The sequence below is a fragment of the Microcaecilia unicolor genome, chromosome 7 (assembly GCF_901765095.1).
Source record: "Microcaecilia unicolor chromosome 7, aMicUni1.1, whole genome shotgun sequence".
Taxonomy (NCBI): Eukaryota; Metazoa; Chordata; class Amphibia; order Gymnophiona; family Siphonopidae; genus Microcaecilia; species Microcaecilia unicolor.
In genome coordinates this window covers 84335057-84349492 of record NC_044037.1, presented here as the reverse complement: position 1 = coordinate 84349492, position 14436 = coordinate 84335057, and the positions used below count along the sequence as shown (strand labels likewise).

Genomic DNA, 14436 nt, shown 5'->3' with positions numbered 1-14436 from the left:
GAAAGCTTCCCATATGTATCCCAAGGTTTTTTTTTTAACCTTGGGTGGGGGGGGGGGGTCCCCACAACTCGGCCTTGAGGCTCAGGCAGAGCCAGAGCCTTCCTTAAAGCTGTCCACTACAAAAACTGAGCCTCCTGCAGCTCCAAAAACAAGTCTGCTGCTCCATAGTGCTGGCACCCGCGGACCATGGCTCATACCCCAGGACCCCCCAGAGGTTAAAAAAACCCTCAGGTTACGTATGGGACGCTTTCAAATTTAAAAAAAAAAACCCCACACATAGGCAGTATTAAACCTCACAAGTTTGCTGTTGTTTTCAATAGCATCTGCAAATATTTGGGGGTCACCCAATATGGCGGCAAGCTCCACCCACTGGCTTCAGCCCACAGAATGAGCCAGACAGGCTCATGCCATCTCCTATAATAAAATCTCCTTGGTCTGCCCTGCCTGCATCCATTGTAATTAGTAGAAGATAGCATCCAGCCAATGGAAAGGGAAGCCAGTGGAAGCAAAGGACTGGAAGGCAGCTCAAGTCACAGGAAGGGAGGAGGTGATGTGAAGGAAATTTCTGTGATGGAAATGCGAAGTTTCTGCATCTAGTGAGAAGTGGATTATAAATGAACCCCTTCCAAAAATGCACAATACATTTCTATGAGAGAAGTAGCTCCAACAGCTGATTTACTGTAACTAGTGATTAAGGACCTGCACCTTTCACACTGCCTTTCCCTCTCATCTTCTTTCCTGATCACAGAAAGCACCCAGACACGTACACTACTACTACTTATCATTTCTATAGCACTACTAGACATACGCAGCGCTGTACACTTGAACATGAAGAGACACCTCCCGCCAGACACACATTCAAGAGCATACACACACACATACACATAAGCATGCACACATATATACAAACACACAAATACACATGGACAGAAACACACAAGTGTACACATACACCCCAATCCCCCCTCAATCATACAAACATATGCATTTACATGCAGAGGGGTTGGAAAGAATTCCATAAGCTATGCTCTGCATGCTTTCCCCACTTGTATAATTGTTTCCAACTTCCATTAGGTTGAAAAGAATAATAATGAGTAATATATTTTGAATTATTTGGATTGATTGGCCACCTCAGGCCTTTCTGATCTGCAGTGATGGGTTGTGGGCAGGAGACTCCTGAGCAGCATAACGATAAAAAGTGTATTCATGTAATTACAGTAAAGAGTTCACAGCTTCTTCCTACTCACTTTCCAGCTCGTCAATGCCACTGTCGCAAATACTTGGGATGTTTCTTCGTTTTAGCTGTTCCAGGTGTTCTTCATACTGGCAGCAAGGACCCTGCTCAAAATCCTGAATCGTCTCATCAAACTCACGCAAAATGTCCTCAAGAAGATCATTGGCAAAAGCTGCTGCAATTCGGGCAGATAAAAATATAGTTAGCAATAGCCACATCCAACCTTGGAGCCGCTGCAGAAATCTTTATGTGTAGGACCTAAACTAAGAGTCTTAAAAGAATGGAGCTTGAGTGCAACTTCTATACTTTCTACCTCAAAGCTGAGGCTCCTTGGGCTGGATGTGGTATGGATGCAGCACTCCAAAACAAGGGTGGAAGAGGACAAAATCCAAATGACCAACCAAATAGCTAAGCAGGAGCTTCAAAATAAGGTTAGCACCTCTACTTTCCAACTGAGTTGTACTGAAGTTTCATATTACCTGACCCCTGAAGAAGGCTTTTTTTTGCCGAAACACGGGCTGTGTCGGGTTCTAATAAACCTTATTTTGAAGCTCCTGCTCAGCTATTTGGTTGGCCATTTGGATTTTGACCTCTTCCACCCTTGTTTTGGTTTGCTTGTGTTTTGTGGAAGGTATGGACCCCCTTGTCTTTTGGTTCCATGGATGCAGCACTCACAGTCCCTGAGGCGAGGCAGTCTCAGCCACCATGCAACAGTGACCTCTAGGTTGCATCAGAACCAGATTTCAAAGGGAGTCACAGTCTGTCATTGGGTGGACTTGGGCAGTTAACAAAAAATAGGGCAAAACCCTGGGTAGCTGCAAATAAAGGTTCAATGCAAATAACCCTGCAGGGGACCATTCCAAAGAGCTGAAAACCACCAGGCCAAAAATATAGAAATAAATAAAAGTATACACACATACTGTATTTTAAGAGTACTGACCATGGGGTTTCTAGAACTATTATATAGATGAATCAAACCCAAAACTTTACATATCCATCTATGGCAGGGGCTCTCAACCCAGTCCTCGGGACACATCTAGCCAGTCAGGTTTTCAGGATACCCACAATGAATATGCATGAGATAGATTTGTATACAATGGAGGTAGGGCATGCAAATCTATCTCATGTATATTCATTGTGGGTATCCTGAAAACTTGACCGGCTAGGTGTGCCTCGAGGACTGGGTTGAGAACCCCCTGGTCTATGGTAACAGAGTGTCCTTCCTTGCTTAAAGATCCTCTATTATCTAAACTAACATTCAGCAAAGGCTACAGGACACTGAGCATGGAACTTTAGATCAGTGTATTACAGTCACTGTATATATGAATCTAGTCACTGAAATCTATGAATCTAGTCACTGAAATATATGAAAGAATAAACCGGGCATATAGATCAGTGGATTTTCTGTGGCAATTATTTGTAGGAAGACCAGGGACCTGTTCCAAATTTCCCTTCCCTTTCCCTACACACTTAGAAGGGATTTAGGCACTGGAAAAGGCAGAATTGACTTTTTCCAGTATGAAAATCCTTGTACTAAAGAGAAAGAGATCTACAGGCTTCCCAAATCTAAACTGAGCCCATCATCACACAATAGTCTGTATAAAGATGGTTGCATGGCCCATGGCCACTGTTTGTCACACTTTTAGCTCTCTAAGAAAACTGGAGAAGGCATGGCCTGCTGGTTAAAACAATGGGTTCAGAATCAGGGAAATCAAGGCATAAATCCCATGTCCCAATAACATGGCTTGTGATTTTACATGTTACTTCCAATTGCCTTATATAGCCATGCAGATTGTAATCTCTGTGGAGCAGGCTCATCACATCTGAATTCAAATCATTCTGTGGTAAAGGTGATTAGCTTAGCAGGGTTTTAAAAAGGTCTCGACAGCTTCTTAAAGGAAAAGTCCATAGACCATTATTAAATTGACTTGGGGAAAATCCACTGTTTATTTCTGGGATAAGCAGCATAAAATGTATTGAACTTTTTCGGGATCTTGCCAGGTATTTGTGACCTGGATCTGCCACTGTTGGAAACAGGATGCTGGACTTGATGGACCTTTGGTCTGTCCCAGTGTGACAATACTTATGTAATTATGTAACAGTTACCTTAGGCATCCTTTAAAAAGTTTAGGCCAAAAATACATAGATTTGGAGCCTCAATTTTCTTAGGGAATGAAACTCGTAAATCAGAACTACAAATCTCTGCAAGAATGATGTAGAACCAGGACTGTATCAATCTTGTTAAGCAAATCTAAAACCTGGATCTGAAGGTATTAGAAGCTGGATGAGTGTATGCTGTCAGAGGAATGACTACTAGAGGATAGATGGGTCCAGTACAGAAGTCATGTGGGTCTGATATGATCACAATACAAACACCCTCATACCACAAATGGAAGTCAGGGAGGAGAGGAAGAGTGTACAGTGTTCCAATTGGATTTTTATTTATAAACTAAGCCTTGATTTGTTTCTTTCAAACTTAGGGCTCCTTTTACAAAGCTGCACTAGCAATTCTGGCACACCTCCACAAATGGTCCAGTATTTTACCTTCTACCCCTCCCCCCCACACACACACACCAGGGGCGTAGCCAGACTTCGGTGGGAGGGGGGTCCAGAGCCCGAGGTGAGGGGGGAACATTTTAGCCCCCCCTGGTGCCGCCGACCCCCCCTGCCATTTTTGACCCCCCCCCCCCCCCCACTGCCACCGCCACTACCACCTTTGATCCCCCCCCGGCGCCAACCCTTTCAACCCCCTTCCCGCCACCGCCAACCCTCCCCTGCCGCCGCTGTCGCTGTCGGGTACCTTTGCACACATACAGGACGTCAGACTCACAGAAACAGAAGCTTTGCAGATCATAAACGCAGCCGCATCAGAGAAGAGGATTTCGGCTGGCAGAGGTTGGGGAGGGTTGGCGGTGGAGGGGGGTCAAAGGGATTGGCGGCGGGGGGGGCAGGGCCTAATCTACTTGGGCCCATGCCCCCGTGGCCACACGTAGCTACGCCCCTGCCACACACACACACACACACACACACATGGTTCAGCATTTTCCCTTCTTCCCCTACCTGCACCCCCACATATAGTCCAGCATTTTACTTTCTCCCCCCCCAAATAGTCCAGCATTTACCTTCTATTCCTCCCCCCCCCCAACCCCATCCTCACAAATAGTTCAGTCCTATCCCCCATGTACCTTTTAAAAGTTTTCTTGTCTCCAGCGGTCAGAGGCAGCGAGCAGCAATTCATAAGCCTGTTCATGTCAACCCCAGAGCCTTCTCTCCGACATAATTTCCTATTTATGTGGAAGCAGGAAGTTACATTAGAGAGAAGGCTCCAGTTGGTGCAAGCAGGCTGTATGAATTGCTGCTTACTGGCACTGACCACTAGAGACAAGGAAACTTTTAAAAGGTATACTCTGTTCTGGCACAAATTAAGCTGGCCCTTCTTATAAATGACCCTCAACTCCTGCAGCAGACCTGCGGACCAGCTAAGGCACACCAATGTGCCACGGTACACTGGTTGAAAAATGCTGGGTTATTGGTCCCCATCTTCAATTAACCTAAACTCTCTGCTACTCCTTCACCATCCCACAAACTGCCCCAGTCCAAAAAACTACCCCTGCAACTGCCCTAACCCCCACAGCTAGTCCCCCCACAACTACCACAACATGCCCCAAACTGCCACTAAAACTAGCTTCCCTGCAACTATTACCCAGCACCTCCCCTACAGACACAACATATATTCCCAGTATACACAACACAGAACTGAGATACACATACACACACACCACAGTTACTCACTCAGGGATTATAAATATTTATTTATTTTAGTTACATTTGTACACTGTGCTTTCCCACTCATGGCAGGCTTAATGTGGCTTACATGGGGCAATGAAGGGTTAAGTGACTTGCCCAGAGTCACAAGGAGCTGCCTGTGCCTGAAGTTGGAATTGAACTCAGTTCCTCAGGACCAAAGTCCACCACCCTAACCACTAGGCTACTCCTCCATTCTGTTCCCTATCTGTATATTTCATTTTCTGTGAAAACTATTTAATGAATCGTGCAGTTCCCTTCTTAGTTGCTCTATGTGCTATCAACTAATATCTGTTGCCACAGGCAGGGCCAGAATAAGGGCAGGAGCAAGTTTGGCACATACCACGGGTTCAAATGTCTATAGGGGCCCTGTGAAATGTGCTCAGGATTTAGGAGATTAGGATTGCTGTCCATCTAGTTTTTTTTGAGGATGCAACAAGCTTTTGCACTAATGACAAGAAAACAGATGGATGGCTAATGTGTCTGGACATTTTTCTGTGTTTAAAACCTCTAATCCTTCCCGCTGCATAATTGAACCAGCCCTGCTGGCTTCTAGTCTAACTAATACCAGGGGAGAGATTATGGCTAGTGTTCAGGCAGTGGCAAGGTACAGGGGACAGAGCACTGGAAGACTGCTCTCGTCACAGAAAGGGAGGATTGTGCTGTACAAGTTCTGCATGTGGTGGGGGAGCAGAAGAGAAGTGAACTGTACCGTATAAGGCCTCAACACATTTCCCTGGGAGAAGTGGTTCCAGCATACATCCTCTTATTCACTGCAACATAGGATGTTTATGTTTATTAAAACTTTCAATACCGCTTGTACTGCCAAACAGATCTAATTGGTGCACAGTCTAAAAACAAGTAGGATATAGGAAAGGAATGCCAAAAATAAAATAAAGAAAAGATATCACAAGTAAAACAAGACCATACAAAATAACAATCATTCTGTAATTCTGTATAGTATGTCCTCACAATCAGACCCCCCCCCCCCCCCCCCCCAAAGCCAATGGCCAAACATTTGTTAATGAATTTCAGTCTCTGGAAGAGAGGGCCAGGGTGAAAAAAATGTGTTTTCAACAAACTTTTAAATCAAGGAAAGGATGCTTCATTACAGACTGATAGAAGAAGATCATTCCATAATTTAGGTGACAGAAACTAAAAAGACGAATGACGAGTGGTTTCATAGTGTGCCAGTTTAGGGTTTGGAAGAACCAATCAATTAGAATCTAAAAAGCATAAAGACCGTGCAGGAGTATACGCCGTGCCCCCTCCTTACCCATCTTCAAATCAATGCTCAAAGCCCACCTCTTCAATGTCGCCTAATCAGGAAAACTTAACTACCCCAACTTGACATTTCGTCCTTTAGATTGTAAGCTCTTCCGAGCAGGGACGTCCTTAATTGTTAATTTGTACAGCGCTGCGTAACCCTAGTAGCGCTCTAGAAATGTTAAGTAGTAGTAGTAGTAGAGTATAGGGAATAGTTAAGGAAGCCAAACAAAAAGGTTCTCCTAGATAATATGAAACAATCATACACGTTGCAATTCCTTATACCAAATTTGGAATTGTACGGGCAGCCAATGAAGGCGCAAAAGGAGCAATAGTGTAAGTGTTAAGTAATGTTTGTAAATGTTTGATCTGAGATCATAGCAAATCAGCGTGCACAGAATTGCAATAGTCCAGATGCGTGATCTAAAAAGAATGGTAAGCAGTATGAAGTGCAGAGAAGTGTAAAAATGTACGTAAGAAGTGAAAGGTCCATTGAGTGGCAAAACCTGATCTTAGGACTTCAGAAATGTGTTTCTTAATCAAGGAATTGCACCTTTCAGACTACCATCACCTCTCATCTCCTCTCCCAATCACAGACCCACAAAAAGTCAACATAGATATAGATACACACAGACATGTGAACACATACATACACACACACAATTTATTTATTTTATTTATTCATTCCATTATTTAGCCCATCCTCCTGACAGCACCCAGCACACAAATACGAACAGATAAACATGCAAAACAGACACAAAGATCATACATTCAAAACACAGACAACAGATACAGACATGTGAGCACACATGCATGCACATGCAGAGGGGTTGGAAAGAATTCCATGAGTCATGCTCTGCATGCTTTCCCCACTTATTAACTAGAGCAGATTTTTAACGAGTTCTATCTCTATAATTTCCCTTACTTGAGTTTTGGTATTTCTATTTTTTAGTTAAGACAATAAATAGAAGAAGACAGTATGGAATAATTGTTGCTTTCGGGGGTGGGAGGTGGTGGGAGTGGAGTGAGAGAGCAATCCTGACCCTACAGATACAGGGCTGCTCTGCACATTCAAGGGACAGTCAAAACCAATAAGCACGGACCAGGATGTGACACACTGTAGTGGCAGCAGGAGAGACAGATAGGGGCAATACCAGCCTGTATGGTGTTCAACTGTAGAGTGAAGGGAAAAATGCATTTAGAAATCTTTCTATATAAGCTATGACAACAGCCCAAATGACAGAAATGCCAACCTCATTATATTCCTTGGATGCCAAAAAGGCATTTGATCAAGTGGGGTGGAAATACCTGTTCACAGTTTTAAGGTACATGGGTATTGGGGGGTGGTTTTATAGGGCCATAGGGGCGCTGTACACCGGACCGAAGGCTTCAGTGTTAGTGAATGGAGTTCACGCCCAACCCTTTGAGATTGCCAGAGGTACTAGACAGGGCTGCCCCATGTCTCCAGCCCTGTTCATACTATCCCTGGAGCCCTTACTGAGGGCTTTGAAGAAAACAGAAGAATTCCCGGGTGTGCGGGTAGGGAGCGAAATAATTAAAGCCCTCGCATTCGCAGATGATTTGCTGATTGTGACCGCCCATCCTTCAGAGGCTTTAGACCGGACATTGCAACTTATAGAGGAATATGGTCAAATCTCAGGCTTTACCTTAAACGTCAAAAAGTCCCTGGTTATGGAAGTGTACCCAGATAAGGGGCGGCCGGGAACCAACTGCCCCCTGACAAGAGTGGAGGACAAGATAAAATACTTGGTCACCCACATTCCCCGGAACTTGACGCGATTGTACCAAGAAAACGTGGAACCTCTGCTTGAGACAACTCGTACAAAGCTTCGGCTTTGGGAGAACTACCCTCTGTCTTTAATGGGCCGCATTGCTGTCTACAATATGATGATAGCATCCAAATGGATGTATGTGTTCCAGACTCTTCCACTTTTTCTCAAACAAGAGGATGAAAAACGTCTAAACAGACACATACAGAGGTTTTTTGTGGAGAGGGCGCAAAGCAAGACTTCCAATTACAATAATGCAAATCCCGTGTGAGTGCGGAGGCACATTACATTAAAAGTCTGCCTTGGGAATGCCTCACGGAAGTTGTACAGGAGGAAATCTCATCTGCTTACTCCTTACAATCCCAGGGCAGAGTGTCTTTGACAATGCACCATCGGCACTTAAGAGACATGACAGAAGAGCCGGATTACAAGTCTTTATCCCAGAAATGGAACGAGGATTTGGACACAAATTTGACACCACGGGATCTGCAAGAGTTCATATACGCGATACCTAACTCCTCTAAGATGGTCTTGTATAGAGAAATGGACTACAGATTCGTGATGCGGACCCATATTCCCCCAAGGAGGGCATTTCATATGGGAGTTTCCCCAGATGGAGCTTGCCCCAAGTGTCCCAGCGTCCAGAGATTTTGGAGCTCTCTTACACAGTCGACATCCAAGATATGGGGGGCGACCTGGAAGAAGGGACCTCAGATGTTGTTTGGGCGGCCGGTGTTGGTGCGCCCCCTCCCAGCAGGATTCAAAAGCTTTACCCACAGGGCAACTATAACAGCAAAAAAGCTAATACTCACTGAATGGATTACAAATAAAGAGCCAACATTGCAACAGTGGCGTGGCTTGATGATAGATTATATGAGGTTTGAAAAAAGAATGGCAGATTACAAAGGGGACCGGGGATTCATCGAGAAAGATTTCTATAAGATCTGGACCCCATTCTGGCAGACCATTCCCCCAGGCGGCAGAGGGCGCATCCTGAACATGTAAACTGGACATATGGACATAGAAAGCGTAAACTCTCAAGGGCCTTTACCTGGGGGTGGGTGGTTAGGGGTGGGAGGTGGGGTGGGGGGGAGGAGATAGGGTGAGGGGCTCTATAGATTAGTTGGAGTTGCAACAAGTGCCTCATAACAAGATTACCAAGCAGTTTGAAGAAGGACAGACTAAATAGTAGCAAAATTGCAGTATTTCATTATAGTTAGTTAAATTTATGTTTACTTGCAGTGGTAGAAGACCTTTCAGGTAGGAATACAGATGTCTAGGGGCAAATGTATTCCCTGTTATGTTATGTGAAACTCAATAAACAAATTTCAAAATAAAAAAAGAAATCTTTCTATATCACTTAACATGTTTATTCTCTGCAGTCTCATTTGATGTGCTATATATAGCACTCAGAGCCGCCTCAACATCTGGAGTTCAACAAAGACCAGCCTTTCTATGACTGTCATCTTTAGATAGTCTCTCTTCCTTTTCTCTGTTTCTTCTACTCTGTTCCTTCTCTCCTGTTTCATGTTATTCTATTTATAAGGATTGTAAGCCACTTTGAGTCTGCATCCATGTGGAAAAAAGTGGGATATAAATGTGCAAATAAATAAATAAGGAGACAAATAACTAAGGTCATTTTTTTCCAAAGGCAATATTACGTCAGCATGTGATACTGATCTTAAATCAGGTTCCACTGACCTTGAGCAGGCATATGTCTTGCTACAATCCAGGTTTCTGGTTGTTAACCTACCAGTGATGTTACTTTTAAAGATGAAAGTGCAGCAAACTGGGAATATTAGCGAACAATGAGAACTTAAATCTCTATGGAGCTTCTCAACCAGGCACTAGATACCAGAGTGTTTTACAATATAATATATCAGAAATGTGATTGTAGCACTGCTGGCTTCAGCGTCCTGGCAGCATGTTCTGGGTGCCTAGACTGTTATCAAGGAGCTAGAAGAGAAGGAACAGCGCTATTACTGTTAACTAGCATGGAGCAGACTAAAATACAAGAAGATACTTTTCTCGCAAGAGTTCTCAGAGATCTTAGGTCAGTGCCCTGAATACTAGAGCACACATCCTCCCTTAAATTTAGTATTCCGTTATCATACCACTTCTTCTAAGCCCTTATATATATCTGGCACTTTCAGCTCTATGGACAAAAATATATCAACAATTTCCAGTAGCAGAGTGCCAAAAATCCTCTGTGAAACTTGAGATAGTGTACAGCAGAATTCTGCTTCCAAATAGCAGTGCAGCCAGTAGCTTACTCATACCTGGATTTGAAAGGGGGCATTGCATTACTGCACCAAAATATACAACGGTTAGGTGCTCCTCACAGAATGCATACTATAGAATGACTTATGTGTCTGACCATGGCATCTCTATTGCTATTCATCAAGTGCATAAATACTGTCAGACCCAACATATCCTGAAAAAGGAGTGAGATTCATTCCTCTCATGGAATGTGCAAAACTAAACCATTTGGAGACATTCCTCTCTATAGCTGTGCTCTGTGCAACTGCATTGCTTGTGCAGCCCTGGGTATGGCACTAAGCTGCAGGGGGATAAGGTGGGAGTATACACTAGCAATGGGCTCGCCAGAAGGACCATGAGGCACTTGCAAGGTCATGCCAGCTCTCACTCCTGTGTTTCATGATCCTGCCATGCAGCCTCTAGCCATTTCCCAAATGGCCAGCAGTGCTATACCAGCAGCAGTCCAGACCCTAAATTTCCTTTCAACTTGTGCTGCCACCCAAACCTGATCCCTGCAGTCCCTCAGCCACAGAACTCCAGAGCAAGCGCTGGACAGGCAGACAGAAGGCAACAGGAGGAGGGGGGGGGGCATGGGAGAGCACCAGCAGGAGCCAACTGTAGTTACTTCACAGCCTGAACAGATGACAGCTGCTCACTGCCTCACAATCTCCCATCAGTGGGACCCAGCCACACACACAGAGTACAGAAGGCTTTTGCAATGTGTGTACTCCATAGGATTGGTGTTAAAGGGACCAACCAGGCTATAGGGTGTCCACAAGCCTGCCCAAAGCAGAAGAAGGCACTGACTGCAGTAGGCATCATGGACCCTTCCCAAGTTTCTGCCCCAGGCTTCAGTATATAACACCAGCCTTGGTTCTCCATGGAGTACACCATTTTAATCTTTCTTACAAGTAAACCAACAGATTGACCAGTCTGTCAATAGGATAGTGCCCGAGGGACCACAGCAGTAGAGAGCCCACTCTCCCCTGATCAGTAATATATGTTGGATGGGTGGTTAGGGGCCCATTACCCCTATTTGCCAGGGCCCCAGAACACTGTCAGGCTGCCCCTGGTAGATACAGCACCCTTTCTAAACTAATGAATGTTTGAAGGTGTTAGCTGTTGGTCCCCTGCTGCTACTATGTGAGTCATGGTCAGCGCCTCATGCAGAAATCATATGAGCATAAATACAGCACGAGGAGCTGAGAAGGGAAGTTCAGAAAGAGAGTTTTAAACTGGAGGGGTGCAGCTACAATAAATGGCTCAGTCTTTTATCCTCCCCTTCCCCTAAGAAGGTGTAAAACTGATAAATAAAATGTTTAGGGACAAACAAGAAAACAGGAATAAAATCCAGCAAGGAAAGAAGACAGGCAAGTTGAGGGTTTGAAGAGACTAGCTAGCACTGCACCCTTTAGAACTGTGGTATTAATTTAAGTTTTAACCATTTTAAATTGCAGATTACTGTAGTTACATCATCACTAAATATCATGACAGATGACACTAGACCCGAACTCGCTATGGGAAAAGATGGAACAGATTTATAGTGGATAAAGAAATATGATATCACTGTATATTCTTTTTTCATTTTGTTAAGTAGTCAGAACTTTGCAACCAGCTTTGAGAGAGACCTTCAATGGAATAAAATAGGGCTGCAGTGTAGGGGGTGCCAAAGAGCACAACAATAGGTTCTGTCAACCACACCAACTCAAAGAAAAAACAGGGGCTACTTTCACCAGCAAGGGGACAGAAGAGGTTCTTCACCCCAAATCTCTTTTTTGTATGCTCCTGTTTCTGCCACTGTCTGGTATTTCTCATGACATTTTAAAGGATGTTTGTAGAATATTGAAACCCAGCAACAGCTAGCATCCTTTGTCAAGATGATACGTTTTTCTTTCACCCACTTAAAGGTGTTGTCAGCAGGCAAGCATTTTTAATATTTCTACTAGACATGTATGTGTACTTAACAGTCATTATATAAAAGCCTCAGTTATCATATTATTTATTGAGATTTCTTATTTACCGCCTGCAAGATCAAACACTACTGAAGCTATGTACATCCAGTTGTTCAAATAAACTTCTAGAAATATTATGAAGGCTTATTTGTTTTCAGAGCTTTAACTTGGGCTCTGGAATAAAAATGTTAATCTCAGGGGATGTGATGATGTCATGATATATACAACTCAGAGGGCGAACATTGCCAGAGTCTATGACGTCACAAAGAGAAAATGCCAGTTATATCTATCTATCTATCTATGGCATTTTCTCTTTGTGATGTCATAGACTCTGGCAAAGTTCGACCTCTGCTCATCTATGGCATTCTAAATAAGCAAGGCTTGCCAATGAATGAAGGGTTTATTCTTCTTGCTCACTAGCAGAGATGAATTTCCATTACCTCATGGCTTCCCCATTTATAAGTTTTCGAAACTCTTTCCTTTCGGTCATGATGCAGAAAATAAAATCTACAATTATTGTGAATTGTATAACTCACCAATGAACAAGACGAAAAGAGAAGCATCTGACTGTTTCTACCTCAAAGAATTTCTTAAAATCGAGTCCTAAAGTAGGAAAATTAGGTGTGAATCTGCCCTCTTTGCTGTACCTGAGAGGTCCGTTATACATAGCACTGACAGATAAATTATATCAGCTTCTTTCCAGCAAACTACAAGGGTGCATCAACATTCAAATCTCATGCTGCAAAATCCTTGCTCAGCTTTTCCACCGCTATCAACACGCATTTGATAGTGTAAAGATCTTTAACAGATCAATAAATTGCCTTGTTATAAATGGTGTCTTTTCCCGACCTGACATTTCAGTGATTAAACAAAGATGATTGTAATTAAAGATAGGAACCAAAAAAGCACTCGCTATGTAATGTAAGCATCATTTATGGATGACAAGTTTAAAAACTTTCTTGTAAAGTGAAATTGGATAGTGTTTGGAAGAGATAAATATAAAATGAATATTAAATCCTTATACTCTAATTTTAAAGAGAGAAAACTCTTAGTAGAAAAAAAATTAATACACTAAAAATACACTAACCTGCATTCTCTGTGGTTTCTGAAGCCATGGTACTTCCAAGAAAAGCCCCACTCTTGTTTCAGTCCCTTTGAAATCCCCTCAGACCGTAGCTATTAGTTCTGCTACATGTTTAGAAACATCTGTACTTTTGTGTTTCTAGCTCCACCCATCACTGTTACATTAGCCAATCAAAGGGAAATGTCGATGAAAAAAATCTAGAAAAAAAAGACCTCAAAGCTATACCTTCAAGTGTAAATTAACGATAGCCAATCACGTGCGGCATGGGTGGAGCTGTGGGATTTCTGAGAATGGAACTCTCTCTTAGTGGAAACACCAGACTGTCCATCAAAGGCAGCAATTATTCTGTGACTCAGTGTGATAATAGCAGTAAGTGACCATATGTCGGAAAGAGACAATGATAGGACAGGCTTGCTCTGTTCCAGAGTTCTTTTGTGGCCACTAAATTATTATCTTTAATGTAATATATGTGAGATTATTCAAATACCAGCCTTCCTGTTTCATAGCTTTTTAGTCTTGTTCTTTGTATTCCTAGGTCATACTATGTTTCAGATCTCTGTCCCACTTGTTCCCATTGTAATATGCACGTTTTATATTTATAGACCTGATGAGATTCTGATGGCTAGTTTCTTCCATTAATATTGGTAGGAATAACTATGGAGGAGGACAGTTCAAACTTTTAAACATTCCCAGCACCCTCTCCTCCCCCTGCCATGACAGCTAGGTAGCCGGCTACCTTTCTAATGCTCCACCATGGGCAGCTAGGGCTTAGGGAGTTGGCGTGGGCCTCCATGCCAAATAATTGGGTCAAAGAACCCACAATTTTGCCTTGATATTCACCGCCAGGGGGAAATTAGGGCTCTCAAATTAAAGCCCCTCGCCCCCAACCAAAATAGCTAAGGTGTCCGACACTAGGGCCAGTGAAACCTGACTATCTCCACCCCCACACCCCCACCCCCATGAAGCTGCTGGCAACAAATAGGAATGAACAACATTTTCTAAAGTCTTCTCTATATTGTTTAACAATAAACCTAAGCTAATGTCGGA

General features: G+C 43.3%; 1 protein-coding gene across 1 annotated transcript in view; it reads right to left on the bottom strand.

The window, feature by feature from the left end:
* LOC115474614 (regulator of cell cycle RGCC-like) overlaps nucleotides 1-13482 on the bottom strand; it is a 32492-nt gene extending 19010 nt beyond the window's left edge. Inside the window, exons 1-2 of the mRNA XM_030210159.1 lie at nucleotides 13393-13482; nucleotides 1248-1409 (exon numbers count right to left, since the gene is read on the bottom strand). Coding sequence (XP_030066019.1) covers nucleotides 1248-1409; nucleotides 13393-13420 — 190 coding nt within the window. The 5' untranslated portion in view covers nucleotides 13421-13482. The remainder of the gene's footprint in view (nucleotides 1-1247; nucleotides 1410-13392) is intronic.
* Nucleotides 13483-14436: the final 954 nt, after the last annotated feature.